Genomic DNA, 20,338 nt, shown 5'->3' with positions numbered 1-20,338 from the left:
CGTGACAATAAACTAAACGAAGAACTAAGTCATTGGTTAGGCCACACTTGGAATATTGTGTGCATTTCTGCTCACATAACAGTATTCAGGATGCAGAAGAGATTCACCAGGATGTTGCCTGAAATGGAGGGCTTTAGTTACATGGGGAGATTGGATATGTTGAGAATGTTCTCATTGAGGACTGCCTTTATAGAAGCTTATAAAAATATGAGGGGCATAGATAGGGTAGATAGTCACAGTCGTTCCGCGAGGGGTAGGTAGTCTGGATATATTGGTTTGTGAAAACTGGATATATTGGTTTGAGGGGAAATATTTAAAGGCAATCTGAGGGGCAAGTTTTTTTTCCACACAGACTGCAGAGGGTATTAGGTGTTAGAAGAGATAGTAGAGGTAGGTACAATCACATTTTAAAAATACTAGACTAAGTGGGACTCATTGGGTCCCAGGTTCACACGGGAGGGCTGGTCCCCCGACGCAATATTCCACTTCTCCACCGATTCCAATATTGGTGGCCAGTGGGGGGGGGGGGGGGGGGGGGGGGGGGGGGGGGGGGGGGGGGGAGCGCTAGGGGGGGGTGTGTGGGTCAAGCAAGTACAGTGCAGGGCCAACAATCCATTTCATGTCAAGTCAAGCACAGGGCAGGCAGGGCCAACAATACAATCCATTTGCTTTAATTTCAGGTGAGGTCAAGCAAAGCAAAGGCAAAGCCAAAGCAAAATCACAGGGCAGGCAGGGCCAGCCAACAATACAATCCATTTGTTTTCATTTCAGGCGAGCTCAAGCAAAGCAAAGCAAAAGCAAAAGCAAATGCAAAAGCACAGGGCAGAAGGGGCCAGTCAACAATACAATCCATTTGCTTTCATTTCAGGTGAGGTCAAGCAAAGCAAAGGCAAAGCAAAAGCACAGGGCAGGCCAAACAACTAATTTCATTTCAATTTCCATTTCAATTTCAAGCACAGGGCAGGCCAAACAACTCACTTCATTTCATTAAGGGCTAACAAATCATTTATTGTAAGCACATTAAGGGTTAACCACATAAAGCTCATAAAGGGTGGACACAGCAGAATCAGAGTTGTGGCCTCTCCCTCGCGATCTTTCAGTGACTGACTCATGTCCAGGCATCCGGGGGTTTTATAGTCCTGTCCTCCCCCTGGAAGGGGCTTTACGTCATCATGGTGATTGACAGGCGAGAGGACCAATCAGCTGATCTCAAGATTTTTTAAACACTCATAACTTTTTTTATTTTTCATCGATCGGAAAAATCCTCAGGGCTGCTTCAGCGGAGGAGGACTGTGAGTAAATGGCCAAAAATCATAACGATATAGTGTTTTTTCTAAAATCAATGTACAGCACAGACAGGAAGTGGTCAAGATGAGACTTTTAGTTATATAGATAAATGGATAGCAAAGGGATAGATTGATATGGGCCAAATGCAGAATTCGCACCTTAGTTGGCATAGACAAGCTAAACGGCCTGTTTCTGTGGCGCATAACTCTAATTATCTCTGAAAGCAAATATTACTTATACAATGTACCTACGTAATAATATTATTTAAATGTACATTTTCATTTATGAATCGGATATTAAATGTTAAACTCAAATTTCAATGTACCTTAATTGGTACATGTATAACGAGCCATGCGTTGTGAATCAAAATTAATCTTTATTAAGTAATACAGAGAACAGCACACATGCGACTGGGGAGGGTTCTCCCAGAGTTCTGACTATATACCAGGGCACACACCTCAACCACGTGACGACTTCTTCCCACCAAATACAGTCACGTGACCCTGACAGTCCTAGTGCCGACCAGGTGGCGCCACTCATGTAACAATAAACTGACCTTGAAACCTTGAAAACAAATAAAAAACAGTCAGTGCTGGTAATCTGAAAGAAAGAGCAAAAGATGCTGGAGAGTCAGGGAGCCTCAGAGAGTCAGGCAGCATCTGTGGCAGGAGAAATAAATGTTCAAGTCCCTTTCCACAAATAATTGCCTCAACCGCTAACATTTTCTGCATTACCATCAAAAGATAGGTGTGCAATGTAATAGGCCTTATTGCAAAACATTGGTAAGTGTTGTGAACTATACTGTGTAAGAACCATTTTAGGGAATGACACCCCAGTGTAGAATACAGTATCTAAAATTCCAAAGATAGACACAAAGTGCTGGAGTAACTCAGCAGGTCAGGCAGCATCTCTGGAAAAAAGGAATATGTGACGTTTCGGTTTGGAACACCTCTTCGGACTGGGGGATGGTGGGGTGGTGGGGAAGGAGGACAGGAGGTTGAAAAAGACCAGAACAAATGGACCAGCAACAGATGACCAAGGAAGGGTGGAGCCCATAATGGCTCATCATTGCCTGGGGAAGAGGTGATAACCAGGGTATACAAGGATGTAAACAGTGGAACTAGGGTGTGGGAAGAGAGGACATTCAGAGGATACTTGAAATTAGAGAAATCAATATTCATACCGCTGGGTTGTAAGCTGCTCAAGCGAGATATGAGATGCTGTTCCTCCGATTTGCATATGGCCTCACTCAAGAAAGTGGAGAAGACCCAGGACAGAGAGGTCAGTATGGGAGTCAGAAGGGGAGTTAAAATGTTTGGCAACATGGAGATTATGTCGTCCAAGGTGGACTGAATGCAGGTGTTCAGCAAAACAATCGCCCTGTCTACCACTTGGCCTCACCGATATATAGGTGTCCACACCAAGATCAGCGGATACAGTAGATGAGGTTGGGGGAGATACAAGTGAACCACTGCCTCACCTGAAAGGATTGTCGTGATCCCTGGATCGTTTCATTCGTATGGGTTACGGGGAGAAGGCAGGAGAATGGGGTTAGGAGAGAGATAGATCAGCCATGATTGAATGGCGGAGTAGACTTGATAGCCACAAAAAACTGGAGTGACTCAGCGGGACAAGCAGCATCACTGGAGAGAAGGAATGGGTGACATTTCTGGTCTTGACCGGAAACATCACCCATTCCTTCCCCCCCAAGTGATGCTGCTTGTCCCGCTGAGTCACTCCAACTTTTTGTTACTATCTTCGGTTTAAACCAGCATCTGCAGTTCCTTCCGACACAGGAGTAGACTTGATGGGCCGAATGGCCTGATTCTGCTCCTATCACTTATGAACATGATTTGGACGAGGTACAGTATAGGACAGGTGTTGCATCTTAACACAAAGAGCAGGAGTAACTTTCCAAGTCTTTACATTTGTAATGGTTACAGTCAGTGTCTCCCAACAGCATCTTCTCACATAAATTATTTATGAGCACTATAGATGATAATCTCTGATGTGCTTGAAAATGTAATATTTGCTTGGAAGTATATTGGAAATGTGGGGATTCAACTAACCAGGGTCCGGGGTCCCTTGTCCCTCCGCCCGCCGCCGAGGGGCCGAGTGGTCTCGTGATGGCGCGCGCTCGGCTCCATTCATCGCCAACCGTTAAACTTCGGCTGGGCTCGGCCGCCGCCTGACTCGGCTGGGCCTGACTCGGTCATCCTCGGCGGCGCTGCGCTGCGCTGAGCTCGGCTACGTTGGGCTGGGCTCGGCCGCCGCCGACTCGGCTGGACTGGGACTCGGTCATCTTCGGCGGCGCTGTGCTGAGCTCGGCCACCTTCGGCTGCGCTCGTCGTTAAGCGGCCACCATTCGGCTGGGCTCGGCCTCCCGCGGCTCTGCTCGGCCTTGATCGCTCACCTTCGGCCCGGCTCGGAGGATGGCCGCGGACCGGGATTATGAGGAGGAGGAAGTGTTGGTTTGACAGTTCCCTCTTCCTCCTCTCGAGTAATGAATGAAGAGACCTCCGAGCCACCGGCGGCCATGCACTGAGAGAGCGGCGAGCCGGTGTCCTGCGTGGTCCCGAACATGTCCTTTTTTAGGCGAAAAGGTAAGGGGAGAGGGGAGAGGGAGGCGGCGCCGGCGCTGGTGCTGTTGGAGGAGCAGGCCCTGCTGCTGGCGGGAGCTAGGCCTCCAGCAACCGGCCACTGCTCCTGCCTCTACTGCAGACAGGCGACACCCTCTCTCCCCATCTCAGCTCGGACCTATTCTCCAATATTGCTGACACCCCGTTGCATTCTTGCCGATGCAACGTGCATTCCTCCAAATATTGATGCATTGACATCTAACCCGAGCGTTTCAACAGCAGGAACTTCAAGGGGTCTCTGCGACCCCCTCCCTGCCTTAGTATTAGAACATAGAGCAGTACAGCACAGGAGCAGTGCAGCACAAGAATATACCCTTCGGCCCACAATGTCTGTGCCTTGCATGTTGTTAGATAACCTAATCTCACCTGCCTGCACGTGATCCATATCTCCCATGCCCTGCAGATTCAACCCTCTCAGATGTCACATTGGTATCCGGTTGTAGTGCAGATTAATTGGCCGAATTTAGTTCAAGAGTAGAGTTCAACTGCAGATGCTGGTTTAAACCGAAGATAGACACAAAATGCTGGAGCTACTCAGCGGGACAGGCAGCATCTCAGAATCGAAGGAATGGGTGAAGGGTCTTGAAGAAGGGTCTCGACCCGAAATGTCATCCATTCCTTCTATCCAGAGATGCTGTCTGTCCCGTTGAGTTACTCCAATATTTTGTGTCTGTCTTTAGTTCAAGAGTGTTTATTTGTCCTATGTACTGAAAATGAACCAATGACATTCTTACTTGCAGCATCAAAATAGGCCTGTAAACTCAGACTCATGGATAACATAGTAAACAGAAAAAAATCAATTAACTTAAAAGACCCCAAATTAGCACAACAAGTCTGAAGTTCTCAGCTGCAGCTTAATTCACAGCATTTATTATTGTGTGTGACATGAAGGCGTTGTGGCTTTAAGATGTGGGTTGAGGGGAATGTAATGGGTAAAGATGCCAGATTATGGACGTCACAAAATACTTGGCCAACCTTACGACTGGATTGCACAAACGTTAAATGAAGCGTGGGTTGCTTGTTCGTGCAATTTACCTACCTCACCTGCGCAATATTATAGTGTTTACAGAGTACTATGTTTACATATTCTGTTGTGCTGCTGTGAGTAAGAATTTCATTGTTCTGTTTGGGACATCTAACAATAAAACAATCTTGACATCTTGGAAGAGGCTAGTGTAAAATTGACCGATGACAAAGGTGCTGATGAGGGTTTAAGCAATCGATGAGGTGACAGAGTCATACAGCTCAGAAACAGGCCCTTTGGCGCACTGGCTCTATGCTGAACCATCATGCACTCATTTACACTAATCCAACATTCCCATCAACTCTTCCAGATTCACTCATTGTCATTGTCATTGTCATGGAGCCATAGAGTCAGACAGTGTGGAAACAGGCTCTTATTTGCCCACACCAACCAACAAGCCTTCTTCTTCTTGCATATGGTGTGCACGGCCTAAACTTGTTCTTTGATCTTATTTGATTGTGCATGCCGGGTTGATTGCATTCGTCGAAGCAGGGTGGACCACGTGAAGGTTGCAATCTTCCACCCCACCAACAAGCCCCATCTACACTAGTCCCACCTGCTTGCTTTTAACCCATATCCCTCTAATCCTATTCTATCCATGCATCTGTCTAAATGTTTCTTAAACATTCACTCAGTTCCACACGAGGGGAAATTAACAGTGGCTAATCAACCTACTGACCCGCACATATTTAAGATGTGAGAGGAAACTGGAGCACCTGGGGGAAACCTATATGTTGGCTCAGGGAGAATCTTCAAACTCCATGCACACAACCCCAGAGGTCAGGATGGACCTAGGTCACTTGAGACGTGAGGCAGCTGCTCCATTAGCCGAGTCACTGCACTGCCCTGGTGATATTATGGAAGTACACATTGAAATATTGTGAGGTCATGGAAATGTGGTCTCAGATTCAGATTCAATTTTAATTGTCATTGTCAGTGTACAGTACAGAGACAACGAAATGCATTTAGCATCTCCCTGGAAGAGCGACATAGCAAACGATTTGAATAAATAATAATAAGTGTCCGGGGGGGGGGGGGGTGGTGATTGGCAGTCACCGAGGTACGTTGTTGAGTAGAGTGACAGCCGCCGGAAAGAAGCTGTTCCTCGACCTGCTGGTTCGGCAACGGAGAGACCTGTAGCGCCTCCCGGATGGTAAGAGGGTAAACAGTCCATGGTTGGGGTGAGAGCCGTCCTTGGCGATGCTGAGCGCCCTCCGCAGACACAGCGCTTGCTTTGGACAGACTCAATGGAGGGGAGCGAGGAACCGGTGATGCGTTGGGCAATTTTCACCACCCTCTGCAATGCCTTCCGGTCGGAGACAGAGCAGTTGCCATACCATACTGTGATGCAGTTGGTAAGGATGCTCTCGATGGTGCAGCGGTAGAAGTTCACCAGGATCTGAGGAGACAGGTCTGCAGAAAGGTCTGCAGCTCACCTTTGGATCATTCATGGCACGACGCTTGTGAACAGACTTTTTGGGCCTCAAGCATTGCCAGAGAAAGGGATGGAAGGGGTGGTTAGAAACAGAGGTTATGTTGGAGTTCAGCTTCAGGTTTTACAATGTGTAGGAAGAAATTGCAGATGCTGGTTTACGCCCAAGATAAACACAAAATGCTGGAGTAACTCAGCGAGACAGGCAGCATCCCTGGAGAGAAGGAATAGGTGATGTTTCAGGTCGAGACCCTTCTTCAGGCTTCAGATATGCTGCCTACCCCGCTGAGTTACTCCAGCATTTTGTCTATCTTCAGGTTTTACAATGCTTGGTTAAGAATACTAAACTTATTATATCAGATTAAAATGAATTATATTTTCTCTGGAGCGTCAGAGATTGTGGGGTGACCTGATAGTGGTATATAAAATCTTGAGCTAGGGTAGACAGTTGGCAGCTTTTTCCCAGGGTAGAAATGCCCAATACTAGAGGACAAAGTTATGGTGAGAGGGGGAAAGTTTAATGGAAATATTTTTTATGCAGAGAGTGGTGGGGGCCTGGACACATTGCCAGGAGTGGTGGTGGAGGCAGATACGACAGTGGCATTTCAGAGGCTTTTGGGTAGGTGCATGGAAGTGGATATGGATCGTGTATAGGGAAATTAGATCAGTTTAACTTGGCGTCATGTTCAGCGCAAATATTGTGGGCCGAAGGGGCCGTCCCCGTGTTCTACTGTTCTATGTTCTATGTTTTCATCTAGTGCTAATCAAAGATCCTATAGCAAACAAGATAGACCACTCCTTCTAAATGCAATGGGCTGACGTGTAGTACGCAACGGAGCCGAACATGTGCCTTTTTTTCATTCATTTCAGTAACCAGATCTGACCCGACTCGCAGTGTAATCAGCTTTGCGGGGGAACAGTTTGTGTTAATAAATCATAATTCTGAAAATGAGGAGAAGATTTTTCCCAGAAAACTTTTATTTTTACGAGGATGTTTCCGTAACCGGTTTCTGTCTCCGCACTAGTATCCTATGGGATCTTTGGTGCGGAGATGGAAGCCGGTTACAGAAATGGGGCCGAAAATTACCCATGAATCTGCCCATGACCGTACTATGTATTTTTCGTCGAGTGATCTATCTTGCTTGCTATAGGATCTTTGGTGCTAATGTCCACAAAGTATTGACACATAATTGGGGAGGAAGTAAGATCAGAGGAGGAGAGGCTGAGGTATTGATGGGTATTGTCAGCATACATGTGGAGACTGGTGCATTTGGATAAAGCTGCAAAGGGGGCAGCCTGCAGATGAGGCAGACGGATAAAGCTACAGCCACGGGGAGATAAACTAGATAAGCTGGGTTTCTCGCTATAACCGGGTAGATAAGAATGGGTGTAAGCAGAAGCAATCCCACCGTATTGCTTATCTGTGGATGTTGTTGTGCTCTGACGACAGGTTCCGACCTGAAACGTCACTCTTCCTTTTTCTTCAGAGATGCTGTCTGACCCACTGGGTTACTCCAGCACTTTGTATCTATCTTCATCAAGTCAATGGCTTCAGGCAAGTTAGAGTCATACAGCACGGAAACAGATCCTTCTGCCCAACTTGCCCATGCCGACCAAGATGCCCCATCTACACTAGTCCCACCTGCCCTAGTTTGGCCTATACCCCTCTAAACATTTTCTATCCATGTACCTAGACAAAAGCCTTTTAAATGGTGTTATAATTCCTGTCTCAACTACCTCCTCTGGCAGCTCATTCCATATACCATCCACTGCCTGTGTGAAAAAGTTGCCACTCAGGCTCTTTCCCCTGTCACCTTAAACCTATGTTCCCTGGTATTTGATTCCCCTATTCTAGATAAAAGACTGCATTTACCCTATCTATTCCCCTCGTGATTGTATACACTATAAGATTAGCCCTCATCCTCCTGCATTCCAAGGTATAAAATACTAGCCTGCCCAACCTCTCCCTATAGCCCAGTCTCTCAAATCCAGGCAACATCCTTGTAAATCGTCTCTTCACTCTTTTCAGCTGAACATCCTTCCTATAGCAGGGTGCCCAAAACGGAATAATTACTCCAAACGTGGCCTTACCACCAGTGAGAACAGGAAGGAGGAGATGACGTTCGTTACAGGATGTCATTAGTGACTTTGAAGAGTGAATTTTCATTACTACTATTTCAAGGCCCGATCAGGTGATTCAGAAATGTAACTGTAAAATTGGGCATGTTTTCAGGTAAGCATCTGGCGTGCATGGACCGAACTGCCAGAGGAGGTAGTTGAGGCAGGTAGTATCGCAATGTTTAAGAAATATTTTTATAGGTACATGGAAAGGAAAGGATGTGGGCCAAATGCCGGCAGGTGGGACATGTTGGTTAGTGTGGACAAGTTGGGCCAAAGGGCCTGTTTCCACACTGTATGACTACTGACTATGACTCTAAGATGACCAAATCTGCCTACATTACAACACTGGCCGTATTAGCAATAATTAATTCTGGGAATTTTAAGTCACTGTAAATTTGTTATCTGTGCTAACCGACCATTTATCTGGACTCTCAAGAGAGTGCTGACTTCAGGCTTTGTAACATGGTCAGCCTCACCCTATTTGACTTTGTGTATTGCTGAAACCTACAGCTATATGTTTAAGAAGGAAGTGCAAATGCTGGAAAAATTGAAGGTAGATAAAAATGCTGGAGAAACTCAGCGGGTGAGGCAGCATCTATGGAGCGAAGGAAAATGTGTCGTTTTGGGTCGAGAGCCTTCTTCAGTCTGAAGTTTATTGTTAATTGTTACATGTGCCGAGGTACAGTGAAAAGCTTTTTTGTTGCGTGCTATCTAGTCAGCGGAAAAACTATACATGATGACAATTAAGTTGCCCATGTATACAAATACAGGATAAAGGGAATAATTTTTATTGCAAGTCCATAAAAGTTTGATTAAAGATAGACTGAGACACATTAAAATATTGTTCTTTAACCAAGCTTTTAATCATCACTCATGATAGTTGTCAAAAGTATGGGTGATTAGTATTAATGTGAAACATGCCCCCAGGATAGGATGAAATACTTGGTCAATGTCTTTTCTTCTGCTCCTCATATTTATCTGCTCTCTGAAAGTGTTGCCCATTGAAATTAATCCCTAGATCTCTCTCTTCACTTTTGAAGAATTTATCTGGTTGTAACCAAAGATAGACACAAAAAGCTGTAGTAACTCAGTGGGTCAAACAGCATCTCTGGAGAAAAGCAATAGGTGACGTTTCAGGTTGAGATCCTTCTTCAGTGTATTCCAATTTTTTGTGTCTATCTTTGGCTTAAACCAGCTTCTGCGGCTCCTTCCTTCACATTTTATCTGGTTGTAAAACACCTTTTACAGATTCTGTTTATGTTAACATTCCTGCAGGTATTCAGAATTTTCCATTAAAAAAAAAAATACACAGCTTCACGTGCAGAATTGTGTTCTGCCCATTGACTTTAATTAGGACCCCATACTGTACGCCCAATATTTTAAAGGGTTTTGTGTGAAAGAGTCCCACAGAACATCTGTGGAACGTACGGCATCTGACTATTGACTATCTGACATTACCTCATGCTATTTCCTTCACTCCATAGATGCTGCCGCACCCGCTGAGTTTCTCCAGCACTTTTGATTACCTCATGCATGTGCTGTTTGTTTTTGACTGAGGGCACAAAGCTCCCTTTTATGCAGTGGTACTTAATAGGAGCTAATTCGTGGAATCATAGTCATGCAGGAATGAATTAACCACGTAGAATGGACTTGAAAGAATGAAAACCTGCCTGATAAATCCTCTTGAGAAAACAAAATGTTAATGGACAACGTTTAGCGGTGGCACAGAACTTCAGCAGAGAGCTGACTCTTTACAGCGCCAGGGAGCCGGGTTTTATCCTGATTATGGTTGCTGTCTGTATAGAGTTTGTACGCTCTCCGGGTGCACCGGTTTCCTCCCACTGCCCAAAGACGTACAGTTTTGTAGGTTAATTGGCTTTGGTAAAGTTCGTAAATTGTCCCTATTGTGTAGTATAGAGCGAGTATACAGGGATCATTGGTCGGTGCAGACTTGGTGGGTCTAAAGGACCTGTTTCCACTTTGTATCTTTAAACTAAAATAGGACAGCATAGACTATAGTCTACCTAGATGTAAAAGTGATATGACTTAAAATTCTTACTCATCACAAGCAATATATTTGTGACACAAATAATTTAAAAACATTGTTTTTAGATTGGGTTATCCCTTTGCCCGTAAGGATTGATTTCTTCAATCATAATATAGTCAATATGCAAACATAAACGCATAATCTAGCACTTTTCTGTAAAATAATGTGAAATATATTTTAATTTGTGAGGGAGGACAAGTGAACAGAAGGCATCAACAGCCGTCGGTATTCATCAATGTGCTTACGATCTTTGTAAGATGAGACTCCATTTATTTTTAAGTTATTGCTGCTGACTTTGCTCTTAAGATGATTCTCTCTTCTCCAAAAGAAAGATTCCCATTTATCTAGCATATTGTGGTGAATAAAATACTTTGGAAGCATGGCCATAGTTGCATAGGAAGTGTAGCAGCTTATTTGCATTGAGCAAAGTCAACAACCACCTCAATCAAAGTATAGTGGCTCAGCAGTAGAGTTGCTGCGTCACAGCACCTGGAGACCCGGATTAGATCCTGCCTACCGGTGCTGTCTGTTCGGAGTTTGCATGTTCTCCCTGTGACTGCCTGGGTGTCCCCCGGATGCTCCAGTTTCCTCCCATATTCCAAAGACGTGCAGGTTTGTAGGTTATTTGGCTTCTGTAAATTGTCCCTAGTATAAAAACGAGTGTATGGGTTGACCGCTGATCGGTATGGACTTGGTGGGCCAAAGGCCCTGTTTCCATGCTGTATTTCTAAACTCTAATGCTATTTGCAGGGAAACATGCCCTGTCTCTAAGAACTCAAGTATCTCAATCTCTGTGAACATTATTTATATGCAGTATATTTATTGAATTTCTGCATTGAAAAGCAACTTGGTGGCACCTAGAAGAATTTCTGATTGCTTTTGATCTTTCTGGTTACGTGTGGCTCAGTTGATTTATGTACCATGCTCCTATCTGAAAGTTATGGTTTGGGCTCCATTCTAGAGAACGGAATATATGTTGTTTTATGCCATTGCTTTAATGGAAGTGGCAGTATCAAAAATCTTTGCAAGGGCAGTAAATATATTTTATGGGTCAAGTATCTCTTCAGCGTTCTACCCAATGTGTGGCCATTAAATAAAGAAGTTTGCATTGAGTTTTATATCCATGGAAGATCTTAGATAGGTCCTGGTTCCATGTCTAAAATTTCTGGGAGCCTTCAATGGAAAACAATTATCTATATTCCAAGCTGAAAAGGGCGCAGAGAGGATTTATGAGGATGTTGCCAGGACTCCTGGGCCTAAGCTACAGGGAGAGGTTGAGCAGGCTCGGACTCCTTGGAGTGCAGGAGGATGAGGGATGATCTTATAGAGGTGTACAACATCATGAGAGGAATAGAATACAAGAGTGCCTTGTCCAGAGTTGGGGAATCAAGAGCTAGAGAACATAGGTTTAAGGTGAGGGGGGAAAGATTTAATAGGAATCTGGGGTAACTTTTTCACAGAGGATGGTGGGTGTAACGATCGAGCTGCCGTATGGAGGATGGTGGGTGTATGGAGAAGGTAGTTGAGGCAGGTAGTATCGCAATGTTTAATAAACATTTGGACAGGTACATGATAAGACAGGTTTGGAGGAATATGGGCTAAACGCATGCAGATGTGACATGTTGGTCGGTGTGGGCAAACTATGCTGGAGGGCCTGTTTCACGCTATGACTATGACAATTTCCTACGTTTACACAGTGCGTTTTAATGTAGTCAAACAAGTGGATGATCTGCTTCCCTACAGTATTATCATAAACATTCAGGAGGAGGGATCACACTTGGTGTGTGTCATCATGTTTAGCAATGATTTAAAATCTAGAGAGATGTTACACGGACAAATCCTACTGATAAAGTAATGATCCGACCTCCAGAATCTCAAGCAGAACAGGAGGAGAGAAACCAGTGAATAGAAGACTTTAAAGTACCAGATATTTGCAGGTACAGGTACACAACCTTTTATCCGAAAGCCTTGGGACCAAACACTTCTCGGATTTCGGAATCTTTCTGATTTCGGAATGGAAGATTTTTAGCGTAGATTAGGTAGGTAGCGCGGGCGGGGGGCCGTGCAGTAAGCTCCGGAGCGCTGTGGCCGCCGACTCCCAACATCGCAGAGCTGGGGCTGCGGGCGTCTGGCCGTGGGCGGCGCCGGTTGGAGCTCCGACCCCGGCCAACTCTACCCTAGCTGCGTGGCACTCCAAATCCAGCGCGTCCTGCGGCCAGACGCCCGCAGCCCCAGCTCCGCGATGTTGGGAGTCGGCGGCCACAGCGCTCCGGAGCTTACTGCACGGCGACCCGGTAAGGCATTGCCCACTCCCCGCCTCTCCGACCAGGTAGGGGACTAAGAATTAAAGTTTCACCCCCCCCCCCCCCCCTTCACCCCCCCCCCCCCCCCCCCCCCCCCCCCCCCCCCCCCCCCCCCCCCCTTCCATAAAAGCCCTCCAAACTAACTGACTAACATTTAAGCAATAATTTACAGATGTTTAAGTGTCTCCCCGGTCTCCAGGGAGGAGGCAGCCGCTACAGTAGTACAGACCTGGGTTGACCGTGGTTCGTTTCGGGTCAAGTCTGGCGCCAAACGCGAGCTTTGGTGTGCAGACGACATCCTGGAAAAAATGTCCGGTTTTCGGAGCTTTTCGGTTTTAAAAGGTTGTGCACCTGTACTATCATAACTTGCGGGTATATTATCACGTTTAAGAGACATTTTGACTGGCACATGGATAGGATCGGTTTAGAGGGATATGGGCCAACACAGGCAGGTTGGACTTGCGTAGACTAGTGTAGTTAGTTAGCGTGGGCAAGTTTGGCTGAAGGGCCCTTTACCACACCGTATGACTATATTATACGAAGCTCGGCTTAAAATGAGTATCGCAAATCGAAGTCAAAACTATCGCTACATATTAAGTAAATTGAATTTTATATATTATTTTAATTTGAAATGTGATATGTAATTGGTACGATATATTAAACAGGATTAAAGCAGAAGGATTAGCTTCTGTGCTATAGTGGTCATTTTAGTGTCCTTGACTTTCCTGTGCTGTTATGAAATCGGTTCCCTACGATAGCACACAAATGCTCTGCATCTGAGTGGTGATGAAATGACGTAGAACTGCTCAAGGCAGATGCTTCATAAATATAGTCCAAGATGACCTTGTTGCGAAACTTGTCATTGTAAATTCTATGATGGGTAGATAATTCAAGCCGAAAATATGGAACATAATAGATAGAATTGTTCAATTTTAGACAATGAAGGCGATTGTCAGTATTAATTTGCATGAATTTGCTTAGATGGCTATAAACAACTAGGTCAGAAGATTGTAATCTGCAGTACTGATGTTATTACTGTGGTGGGGTAAAACACCTAACCTCGGTTCCCAAGTTCCTGAACATGAATATACTTGAATGCTGACATATCTTATTAGCAAATGTTTTCTATGAGGTGTAAATGGCAAATAGTGACCTTGTCATTTGGGGGGAAATCTGTTTTGGGTGTTTTTGAATGTGTTATAAACCTCTATTATTGAAGCACTTTGCTTTTCATCCAGTGCAGATGCAAGAAAATTGCCATTAACCACATACGTTCCCTCTGCATTCATCCTCCCAAAGTGCAACACCTCACACTTGCTTGGATTAAACTCCCATCTGCCATTTCTCCGCCCGTTTCTGTTGCCGATCTATATTCCGGCTGTATGCTTTGACAGCCTTCCTCACAGTCCACAACTTCATCAATTTTGGTGCTGTTCTCAAACTTATTAACCAACCCATCTACATTTACGCCCAAGTTGTTTGTATATATCGCAAACAACAGAGGTCTGATAGAAACATAGAAAGTAGGTGCAGGAGTAGGCCATTCGGCCCTTCGAGCCTGCACCACCATTCAATATGATCATGGCTGATCATCCAACTCAGTATCCCGTACCTGCCTTCTCTCCATACCCCCTGATCCCCTTAGCCACAGATGCCTGTGGAACTCCACTTGTCACAGTCCTCCAGCCAGAATAAAACTCCTTCCACCTCAGCCTTCTATCTCTATGAGTATGCCAGTTCTGAATCCAATATTGGGATTTCTCCCTGTCACATTTCCTTACTCGTGTGTTGGAAGAACTGCAGATGCTTGTTTACACCGAAGATAGACACAAAATGGTGCAGTAACTCAGAGTTAGGTCTCTCCTGACTCTCAATCTGAAGAAGGGTCTTGACACAAAACGTCACCTATTCCTTTTCTCCAGAGATGCTGCCTGATTTACTCCAGCAATTTGTGTCTTACTTCTAGACTATCAATCCTAGTACTGTTCCAGTAAAATAGAAACAGAAAATGCTGGATCCAGCAATTTGTATCTATTTTTACCTTGCTCATCATTTTCAGTTGTCAGTCTGTCTCCAGCATCCTACTTATAAACCTGTTTGAATGTATGATCACTGTTTATATAAAGAATTGTTTCTATGTGGGATCTTGCCTTTTACCAGTTTTACCCATGCCTCTATATCTTGTGTCATTAATTATTATAGGTGCTTACAATGAGCCTTTTCTACTAAATGGCCTTTTGCTCACCTTATGTTATTACTGAAGACCCCAGGGTCTAGAGTTGTTTTTATCCTGAAGTAATAAGTATGTATTTGCATGGCATGTCATGCATGTATTTCCATACAATTTGACGGCTGTGCAGTTATTACTGAGGTAGACTTCTGCCTTTGATTGAAATTCATCTAAGTATTGTGGAACTTCCAATACCACCTTCATGCTCATAGGTTTATAAGTTCTAGGGGCAGAATTAGTTCATTGTTTGTGCCGAACCTGATGCCAATGTCCTCAATCTGCATGTGATCCATATCCCTTCATTCCCTGCATATCTGTGTGCCTATCCAAAAGCCTCTAAAATGCCACTATTGCTTCTGCCCCATCAACACCCTGGCAGCGTGTTCCAGGCAACCAGCACAATCTGTACTTAAAAAATAAAACTTGTCCCACACATCTCCTTACAACTTTGCTCCTCTCACCTTAAACCGATGCCCAATCGTCTTTGACATTTCCAGCCCGGGAAGAATGTTTTGACTGTCTATCCTATCTTTACCTCTCGTAATTTAATATACTTCTGTCAGGTCTCCCCTCGACCTCTGTTCCAGATAAAACAATACAGGTTTCCCAACCTCTCCTTGTTGCTTCTTCTTCTTCTTCCGTATGGCATGCACAGCCTAAAATAGGACAACTTGTTCTATTTGATCTTATTTGATTGTGCACGCCAGGTTGATTGCATTCATCGAAACAGGGCGGACCACGTGAAGGTTGCAATCTTCCACCCCTCCTTGTAGCTAATACCCTCCAATCCAGGCAGCATTCTAGTAAAGATTTTCTGCCCCCTCTAAAGATTGAGGGCCTGTGATCAGTGGAGTGCTGCAGGAGTCTGTGCTTGATCCTCTTGATGAGAAGGAATTTCTTTAATCAGAGGGTGGTGAATCTGTGGAATTCATTGCCACAGAAGGCTGTGGAGGCCAAGTCAATGAATACTTTTAAGGCAGAGGTAAACAGATTATTGATTAGTACGGGTGTCAGGGGTTATTGGGAGAAGGCAGGAGAATGGGGTTAGGAGGGAGAGATAGATCTGCCATGATTGAATGGCGTAGACTTGATGGGCCGAATGGCATAATTCTGCTCCTATCACTTATGAACGCTATTGGTTTCTACCTTTCTCTGTCATTTTCATATATGACAAATAATAATTGTTCTATGCACAGTTGTAGAAGTTACAGAGCCAATTTGTCATAATCTTCTCAGTTTTTGTTTAATTGGGAAGAGATTTTTTTTTTCAGTCTGTGCAGCTTCCATACAAACCAAATGATTTTCCTGAAATTTATTGATAGAGTTCTTCAGGGTAGTCTCCAAGGTACTATGTTATTCAGCTTGCGCCTTCAATAACGTTTCCTTTATTTTGTGATCGAAAATATTAACCGATGATACCAAAGATCCTCTGACAGTGAGGCCATGCAAGAGGTTGCACGGTGGCGCAGCGGTAGAGTTGCTGCCTTGCAGTGCCAGAGACCCAGGTTCGATCCTGACAATAGGTACTGTCTGTATGGAGATTGTACGTTCTCCCCGTGATTTGCGTGGGTTTTCTCTGGAATCTCCGGTTTTCTCCCACGCTCCAAAGACGTAGAGGTTTGTAGGTTAATTGGCTTGGTATAAATGTAAATTGTCCTTAGTGTGTGTAGGGTAGTGTTAATGTGTGGGGATCGCTGGCCGACGCAGACTCATCTAAATTAAACTAAAGAATGCCTCAGCTGTGCTCAAACATGGCCTGGAAAATAATATTTATGCCACACAAATGCCATACACAGACCATCTCGTCTCCAACAAGAGAGAATCTGGTCAACACTTTGTGACGTATCCCCCTGTATCAGTATCTCGGACTACCATTAACCAAAAATGCAATTGAATTCTCCACAGGCATTCTGCAGTAAGTGATTTGTCTTCAGACTTCCCAAAATCTTTCCACAATTGGTACAGCGCCAGAGACACGCATTTGATCCTGACCTCTGGTGCTGCCTGTGTGGAGATCGCACGTTCTCCCTGCCACCACGTGGGTTTCCTCCGGGTGCTCTGATTTCCTACCACATGCAGGATTGTAGGTTAATTGGCCTCTGTAAAATTGTCCCGAATGTGTAGGGAATGGATGCAAACGTGGTATAATATAGAACTAGTGTGAACGCCCGATCGATGGCCGGCATGGACCTGGTGGGCCAAAGGGCCTGTTTTCATGCTGTATATTTTCATTTCAATTTAACAAGGGGCAGGGCAAGAAGATTAAATAATCTCCAATTGTCTCGATGGACATCAATAAGCATCAGCATCAATAAGCATAAGATGGTCGAATTTATCCAGAGCGAAGTGTAATACATATTTGACTCCTTAACTATCATCTTAAGTATTCCCTCCATTCATCATTACGCCTGGATTGGAGTCTACCATTTTCATTGCAGCAACTTGATAATGGTTTAGTTTAGAGATATAGCGCGGAAACATGCCCTTCAGCCCATCGAGTCTGAGCCAACAAACGATCACCCAAGACTAGTTCTATCCTACACACTAGGGACAATTTACAAAAGCCAATTGACCTACAAACAGGGATATCTTTGGGATGGAAACCGGAGCATCCAGAGGCAACCCACGTGGTGACAGGGAGAATGTACAAACTTCATACAGACAGCGGAGTCAGGATCAAACCCAGGTCTCTGGCACTGTGAGGCAGCAACTCTACCGCTGCGCCACTTTGCCGCCCTGTGTTATCGAGTCATACAGCGTGGAAACAGGCGCTTTGGTTCAACTTTCCAATGCCGACCAAACAAGCATCTAAACTTGTCCCACTTGTCCCACTAAACTACTAATGTACATGTTCTTGTATTGATTCCTTGATTTAGATTTCCCTGGACATAGATGGATATAGGCAGCTGATGCAGTGGAACGTCAATGTTTCACAACTCCTCAGTGTCAGGTAACAGCCTTATGTGGAAATATATTGCCAATTCTTAATCATTACTGAGCCTAAATACTAGCATTTCCTTTCAAAATAGTGCTGAGTATTGCTTTGTTACACCGGCCACAGTAATTTGAGGCGGAGGCTCACATGATAATTGGGGATGCGCAATAATACTCTGCCATCTAGTGAAGCTCACATCCTCTGGACTGGCCAGAAATAAAAATCAGTTGAGTTTTAAAAGAGCAATATTCAGCAATTAACACAGTCTGTGTGTTGAATCTGGTAACTGTGTTTAGTTTAGAGATACAAAATGGATCCACTGAGTCCACATCTACCATCGATCACCCGTTCACACTAGTTCTATTTTATCCCACTTTCTCATCCACTCCCCACTCCCGAGCACCCAGAGGAAACCTACGTGGTCACAGGGAGTACGTGCAAACACCACACAGACAGCGCCCAAAGTCAGGATCGAACCCCGATCTCCGGTGCTGTGAGGCAGCGGCTTTACCAGGTGCGCCACTGTGCCACCCATCTGTGTTGAATCAACACAGTTTATGTTTTGGTGTTTAGAGGAAAATAAAGTCCTGCTAGAGAATGTCTTGATCTTATTTCTTCACAGGCAGTTGGGCAAGCACACACATTTACAGCAAAGAAAAGCAGAACAACAGTGTTAACATTTCAACCATTTACTTGCACTCAATTTTCAAATATTCTCTGACCACAGAGGTTGGCAGTAGATGAGAGGACAGTAAATTTAGTTTAATTTAATTCAGAGATATAGAACGGAAGTAGGCCCTTCGGCCCACTGAGTCCGCACTGACCAGCGATTCCCGCATGCTAACATTATCCTACACACACTAGGGACAATTTACATTTACACCAAGCCATTTAACCTACAAACCTGTATGCCTTTGCAGTAGTGCCGTACTGTTCAATAGACAATAGGTGCAGGAGTAGGCCATTCGGCCCTTCGAGCCAGCACCGCCATTCAATGTGATCATGGCTGATCATCCCCAATCAGTTTCCCGTTCCTGCCTTCTCGCCATATCCCCTGACTCCGCTATTTTTAAGAGCCCTATCTAGCTCTCTCTTTAAAGCATCCAGAGAACCCGCCTCCACCGCCCTCTGAGGCAGAGAATTCCACAGACTCACCACCCTCTGTGAGAAAAAGTGTTTTATCGTCTCCGTTCTAAATGGCTTACTCCTTATTCTTAAACTGTGGCCCCTGGTTCTGGACTCCCCCAACATCGGGAACATGTTTCCTGCCTCTAGCGTGTCCAAGCCCTTAACAATCTTAACAATCAAGAAGGGCAGAATGTCCAAGCCAGGTAATTAAAGGCTGGTGAACCAAGCATCTTTGTTAGGATAATTATTGGGCATGAGAATGTTCATGTGGCTAGGCAAGAATTAAACCTGGAGTTACGATTCTGCAGCTGCCGCAATCTCTTGCTTATAGAAACCTAACTGGTCAGGTGGCATCACTGGAGGGAATGGACAGACAATGTTTGGGGTTGGGACCCTTCTTCAGGCAGTGAAACTAGTTTGTGTGAACTTCGGCAACTCCTTTGTCAAACTGGTCCACAAGGGAAGAGCTCACGAGTTATCTTTTAATCTAGCAAAAGGATCCAAAATTGGCTTGGTGACAGGAAGCAAGGAGTGATGGTTGAAGGTTGTATTTATAGTAATGACAGGTGGTGCAGCCTTAATTTGGAAAAGGGTGCAGAAGAGATTCACCTGGATGTTACCTAGGCTCCTGGAGTATAGGGAGAGGTTAGATAGACTGAGGTTAGATAGACTCCAGCCTGTACTCACTGGAGTTTAGAAGGAATGACATTGTGTAAGAAGAACCTGCAGGTGCTGGTTTACACCGAAGATAGACACAAAATGCTGGAGTAACTCTGCTGGTCAGGCGGCATCTGTGGAGAAAAGGAATAGTTGACTTTTCGGGTCGAGACCCTTCATTATTGAGGTGTACAAGTTCTTGAGGGGTATGCATAAAGTAAACACTCACTGTCCTGTTCCTACAGTGGAGGATTCTATTCAATCTGATTCCTCTTGGCTCCAGTGACTCGGGTTCAATCCTGGCCCGTGGTGTTATCTGTGTGGAGTTTTCATGTTCTCTCTGTAACTACTTTTGTTTTGACCTGACTGTTGTGGTTTCCTTCCACATCATAAAGACGTGTGGCTGTGTGGATTATTTAGCCAGTATACATTGCACCTCATGTTTGGGACAAAAACCTATCATTGATTGATTTGCCTCTGTACTCCACAATTTGAGATTTGTAGTAGAAAAAATCACATGTGGTTAAAGTGCACA

General features: G+C 44.8%; 1 protein-coding gene across 2 annotated transcripts in view; it reads left to right on the top strand.

Annotated features, from left to right (window-relative positions):
- Window positions 1-3,720: 3,720 nt before the first annotated feature.
- The window catches only part of akap10 (A kinase (PRKA) anchor protein 10), a 113,044-nt gene continuing 96,426 nt past the window's right edge, over window positions 3,721-20,338 (top strand). For both annotated transcript variants that reach the window (XM_055657557.1, XM_055657556.1), the window contains exon 1: window positions 3,721-3,890. In XM_055657557.1, coding sequence (XP_055513532.1) covers window positions 3,869-3,890 — 22 coding nt within the window. In that variant the 5' untranslated portion in view covers window positions 3,721-3,868. The remainder of the gene's footprint in view (window positions 3,891-20,338) is intronic.

Source organism: Leucoraja erinacea, chromosome 28 (assembly GCF_028641065.1).
Source record: "Leucoraja erinacea ecotype New England chromosome 28, Leri_hhj_1, whole genome shotgun sequence".
In the NCBI taxonomy this organism is placed as follows: Eukaryota; Metazoa; Chordata; class Chondrichthyes; order Rajiformes; family Rajidae; genus Leucoraja; species Leucoraja erinaceus.
The sequence above is the reverse complement of the archived record's forward strand: the minus strand, read 5'-3'. Positions and strand labels throughout refer to the sequence as shown.